Source organism: Opisthorchis viverrini, assembly GCF_000715545.1.
Source record: "Opisthorchis viverrini unplaced genomic scaffold opera_v5_249, whole genome shotgun sequence".
NCBI lineage: Eukaryota > Metazoa > Platyhelminthes > Trematoda > Opisthorchiida > Opisthorchiidae > Opisthorchis > Opisthorchis viverrini.
In genome coordinates, this window is record NW_008751907.1 from 494,809 (window position 1) to 500,808 (window position 6,000).

The window sequence follows — 6,000 nt, forward strand, 5'->3', positions numbered from 1 at the left end:
ATATCTTGTAGTGTCTCCAACCAGGCACAGTGAGGATCACGCGGTCCCCATCCTGGAAGGCGAGTAGCACCGACAGCACCCAATCGTTTCGTGATCTCCTTCATACTCCTCTGCCAAGTCAAGGGTTGGCCATCTCTCTGTTTACGCCACTCCGAATTGGGCATGGAAAACAGTACTCTCTTCGGCAAACGATGGTTCGGCATACGTAACACATGTCCCAACCAACGCAGCTTCTGGTGCTGGACACATTCTTCAATGGAAGTACCCGTTGCACAACCGAAAACTCACTTTCTAATTGCCTCGTTACGGATTCGCTGACACCAACCCACAAGATCTATGGTTCTGAGACAACGATTGTCGAACACCTGAAGAAGTCTCAGGTCCGCTGCTCGCACAGGCTAAGTCTCACAGCCACACAACAAAACAGCCGCACTGTAGCTTGATACACACGCCACTTGAGATTCAGGGATGCACCAATTTGATGTCATAAGTGTCTCAAATTAGCAAACGCGACCTGAGCCTTGCAGATTTGTGCATTGACCTCATCTGTCACACTACAATCAGAATCAGTACAACTTCCAAGGTACGTAAAACGTTCCACAACTTCTGGCACCTTTCCCTGGATTGTAAGTTGCGTTTTCAGTGACTGCATGTCCAGGAGCACGACCTTACTCATTGTGGGTGCAAAGTGCATACCAATGGACGGAATGACTTCGGTCAGTCCATCCAAAAACACCTACGCCTTCTCATCTTCGAAGCTGAGGAGGAAGGCGTCTGCATAGTGCACATCGACAAGCTTTTCGTCACAGGTTATTTGAACTCCGGGGTCTAGGAGACCTACCAGCGTTCGTCTCATGATTTCATCGGTCACGAGGTTGAACAGGAGCGGAGTGAGTGGACATCTCCGACGGATACCGCTTTGTGTACGTAGGCTTTTGGAAAGCTTGTCGTATCCTGTCACACGTCCGGATATCTGATAATTCAAAGATTTGGTCAGATTTTGTCCAAACCACACACTGACTTGATTTACCGGATTGCGTGCATGAACCTAGAGGTCACATTGTGTGATAATGTAAAGTAATTTCCCAGTTGCTTCTTACCTTCAATAGTTCGATTTTATTCCTATGAAACTCTAGTCGCATTCTCAGCAGTTACGAATTAACCACGTTGTTGAAAACGCATCGTACTTCCGATTATCAGTAGGCTACTGGGAGGTCCGATTGCGACTAGCAGATGTTCGGCTGACGATAGATCATCCTTTCATGGACATATTGAAGGCGAATCCCCCAGTCACGTGATTTTGGCGGGTGTTGACTTTGGGTTATTCGTTATTTGCTTCTGCAGCCCCTGTTCGGTTAGCTCCGGTGGTGCAGTCAAGCGAATAGTTTGCTGGTTCAGACCAACCATTGACATCATTCGTATGATTAATGTGAGCAGTGTCGACCAACCAGGGTGTCAGGCGCTCGAACAAATAAATGGGATCCTTACTGATCCTTTTGGCTTCATGTTCATGTCACACTTTACGTTAATTTATTTGGTGAAGCCATTCGTGATTTATTTGGTCTCTATAGGACATAGCTGCGCGCATGGTTTGTGAGACTAGCGGATCAAGGCACTAAAGTTTTTTCAAAAAAACAAATGTCTACTCTGAATGTATGTTCCAGTTTATTGGTTAGCAATGAAACTACTGGATGTAACGCAGCTAACTTACAAGTCAGAACGGTCCTGTATTTCGTCGAACATGGGAAGTTTTCTACGGACCAACCAAAGATAGACAGTGTACAAATTAAGCTGAAACAGACTGTCCAATGTGAGAGCAGGGCGGTGCGATTCGTTGAAACATAGTTGCATCCTATAGACGGTCGGAAACTTGAACTGTTTCAACCAGAGTCACACCTCTTCTTCAACACTAGAACGCCAAGGTTACTTTTTTTGGAATTTGAGTTTCAGCCATATGACTTTCCAAAAACTTTGTCTCTGTGGACTTTGAGAATCACATGAGAAGCCACTGAGCGTTGGAATGCAGAATCAGTTATTGTGAAATCTTGTGCAACGACGGAATAGCAGAGCCGGTCAATGTAAACTTTTTAAAACGATTCTTTTCGGATACGCACGCTAGCATACTATATTCTGGTCACAAGTTGTGACAGGGCAGCCAAACACGATCAGACCTTTCGATGCCTTCAGTACTGGACTCTCTGGCTGCTGTCGCTCAGGTTCCGAAGTACCTATCTCCAGTCTTCGATCCCAAACAGCTTTCGCTGTTACGCGTACTGAACCGATTTCCTGTTTATCTGAACCTGTAGTACGGTTTGGCTTTGCCTTTCGCTTGCATCGTCGCTCATCCCTTAGGATCCAAGATTTGTGGGCTCAGCGCAGCGATCGAGTGACAGGAATTGCACCGAGTGATCTACAGGCTAGTAGAATGGGGAAACAGTCAAATGCGCACGTACCAATTGGGAAATGCAACTGCCACATCACAAGCTCATAAGCTATTCGACTGGCCACAGTTGATTTCCGCTGTCACCCTAGCTGTGGTAACGTCGAAATGATGAGTCTGGAACGCACTCCCATCCATAGTAGTGCGACAAAACCTTGAGCACCCAGTGGTTCAGAAACAGACAAAACACCTTTGGCAATCGAATCGCAATGTAGCCAGGTCACCAGAGTTGAAATCATCTTCCTGACTTACAGCCGTGATACCACGTTTCTCATGAATCTGGTGGATGGAGCCTTTGAATTTTTTTAATTTTTCCTAAATCCCTTTTCCAGACCTGTAACCAACTTGCGCGAACTGTAAATAAAAAAGTGCCAGCCTTGGCTTAAATTCTTAGCAGTGCGTTTATTTAACATGCAATGGCTGATTTCTGCGACAACAATGCCATCTGGATATCCGAAGCATTCTTTTTGACCCACGCCAAAACAAAAGCACTTAAATTCCTATAATTGCGTATATTTTGCAATGCAAGTTATTTGGTGTTCAGCCTACCTCATTTGTATCCACAACGTAGTTTGACAGTAATGTTCTCACAAGCCGTGTCGGAGACAGTCGGGCCTTATGAGATTGACCAGACTAGTTGCTCTTTTCCATGGATTCTTTGTATCGAATTAATTCAGTTGAGCCAGTCCTACGTATTTAGGTAGCAACCTATATGGGTTTCATATTTTTGGAGGTTACCTCCGAGTGTTGTCCCATGGAACTACTTAGAGTTTTGCTGTTGAACACAAGGTTTACTACTTAATTTCTCAGACTTGTGATCAGACTCAGACAAAAGCCTGTCCTTTGAGCTTTCGAGCACCGTTTATATTATCTTGATAGGCCCTTTACATTCGAATTTCAAGTAAAATTGACTGCCCGAAGCTTTTTCTTTCCGAGATTCTTATGTCAAATGGCACTAGAGCTCAATATATCTTTTACACCTTTACTGGTGGAACGAACTGTATACGGCATTTCAAGACAGGGGACCGGTAGCCGATTTGAAGGTGCCCATGTAGGAATTCGACACCTGATCGTCGTAACGGATGTGCACGACTTTAACCACTGGGCTACCCAGACTGATTTTTCACCTAGCCGGTTAATTGGATCGAGCAGTTATTCACAAGTGAAACGGTCGATCCAAATGGCGATTCCATTTGTTCGCCCAATTTGATTGGACGGAATGTAACCGTAAAAATCCTATCGATCAGCGTCCATCGTGTGCTGTGTTAGGTTGTAATGGCGGTTGATTACACTAACCCTCCGGCAGGGGACTACACCCAGGAAGGAGAACATTTGGTCTCACTTATTATACTGTCTCTTACTTTTCAGGAGGGTAGGCTCTCTAGACAGGGACCTCAGGATTGTTTCTTTAGGAATGGTCATTTTGGTTTTCTACTTTCCGATCAAGTCATTACGAACCGAGTTGTCCTTTCAAATGTTGACATCTAAATTATTAACCCTTACTCCATTGCCATTTATCAAACACCATTGGAAAAATCCAATGATGAACTGGACCTTCCTGGAGTTTTTGATCACTATGCCAGTTGCCCTACTTGTCTTTCCCACTTGTACCCTGATTCACTCAATTTGCCATTTCTCGGGGGCAAGTGATTCTGAATTGTACTATCTCTATGGTGGGTGATGCTTCTAAAGAGGGCTTATTTCGGCACTCCGATGATCATGAAGGTGGTATCTAAAACGGCGGTTGATCAGTCTCCATAACAGATGGAGTGACCACACAAGGTTAGTTGTTGGGGCTCCGCGATGGTTGAGGTTAGTGACCTTCTGTTGTTTGGCCTGGTATAGGCCTATATCGGTTCCTTTGTGATATATCAAGCATGTCTCTGTTATCGATTTCTTCCATTCGGAGTACAACCATGTCACGTTTATTTTCCATAAAACAGTGTTAGTCGACTGGAACAGGAATTATCATCTCTCCTTCGGCCGAATGTTGCCTGCGCTGACTTTGATTCAGATCTTGGTGAAAAGGGCAACGGCTCAGATCTTTCCTCGGTCAGTTTCCACCTTCCGGAAGCAATTCCTTCATCTGATCTGAACTGCTCATACTTCACTGGAAACTCTTTGCGGTTCAAATCGAATGTAAGTTTGGCTCTCCAGTTTCACATGTTTGGTTCGGCGTCGCGTTCGTTTGGCTAGAGATACCATGAGATGTGGCGACAAACTGAATTATTGGTGTTCGTGTTGCTAGCTTCCATCTGGATTTTCTGACTGTGCGATGAAGATACAAGCACCTCCAGTGTGGGGGCTTACCGTACGCTACTATGTTATGCCATGTAATATGGCAGACTTTGGAAGAAACCAGTTGATGGATGTCTACTTTAGTTGGTGCATTGTAGGACGGAATTCTCACATCTGTGGCATCGTTTTTTTTTCATCAGCAGACCTTGAATCGTGTACTGGCCGTGTGTAGTATGGCAGACTTTGGAAGAAACCAGTTGATGGATGTCTACTTTAGTTGGTGCATTGTAGGACGGAATTCTCACATCTATGGCATCGTTTTTCATCAGCAGACCTTGAATCGTGTACGTGGCATCGTTTTTTTTTCATCAGCAGACCTTGAATCGTGTACTGGCAGTGTGCGGATTTGTAGCAGAAGACTGGTAGGTCATGGACCTTCAGGGCTAATCGTGTGTCCTTTTCCTTAACAGCAAAGTGGGGCCTTCCATAAACTGCATTTCGGGTCGTCTACTTATGGTTGCGGTCCACTTGGAAGATGTGCGTAGACATGTACGTTGTAATGCCATAACGAAGCCGGAGTTTCCATAGCTTAACTCGTTTACGGTGAGAAGTATGTTTGGCTTGAGGTTGTATCAATATCTGATATCCTCCTGTAAGTCCATCCATATCCATGTAGGTCAGGTAGTGATAGGAACTTCACTATTGGAGGACCACATTAAACGTATTTGATAAGGCTCATCACGTAAATCGTCAGCGACTAGGGTTATCGTTGTGTGCATTCTGGATTACTGGCATTTTTTGTCATCTTGGTTGACACTAGACAATGTACGTCATTGCTATGTGCCTGTTTTTTTTTACTGTCACACCACTACACACTTACTGAAAACGGCAGTTGAATTTCACTCTCAGCTTTGTCGTAGTATACATGCTCACTGTCGTTTGGTTCCTTACTGTTCTTTCCCTGAACCACTTGAACGTTGGGGTGTATGTTCCCACCAGCATGGCCGGACAGCCTCATCACAGTAGGATGTATTCATGGACAAGACCGAATCGTCCCCCGTCTCTCGGCGTCTTGGTGCCTTCCATTCTGTCCACATGGCTAAGTCCCAATAGCAAAATGTCACTGGTGTACTACTGGTTAAGTGGATCGTGTTGGATTATCGGAATAGAATGACGCGCCCGCCTACCTTCCGATAGCTCAGTATTATGGGGGTCAACGAAGCTCAGCAGCATCATAGCCTTTCCACTAGCCCCGTGTGATTTTCTACGCAGCTCCAAGGTCAAATTCATAACGTTTTGCAGCCTTTTGTACGAACCACATA

At 45.0% G+C, this 6,000-nt stretch overlaps 2 protein-coding genes across 2 annotated transcripts in view; one reads left to right on the plus strand and one right to left on the minus strand.

Annotated features, from left to right (window-relative positions):
- Positions 1-6,000, plus strand: part of T265_09016 (hypothetical protein) — a gene marked incomplete at both ends in the record, with an annotated part of 39,173 nt that overhangs the window by 14,050 nt on the left and 19,123 nt on the right. The window contains one exon of the mRNA XM_009174977.1: positions 4,384-4,579. Coding sequence (XP_009173241.1) covers positions 4,384-4,579 — 196 coding nt within the window. The remainder of the gene's footprint in view (positions 1-4,383; positions 4,580-6,000) is intronic.
- T265_09015 (hypothetical protein) overlaps positions 737-6,000 on the minus strand; it is a gene marked incomplete at both ends in the record, with an annotated part of 6,720 nt that continues 1,456 nt past the window's right edge. The window contains one exon of the mRNA XM_009174976.1: positions 737-973. Within this exon, the coding sequence (XP_009173240.1) occupies positions 737-973 (237 nt within the window). The remainder of the gene's footprint in view (positions 974-6,000) is intronic.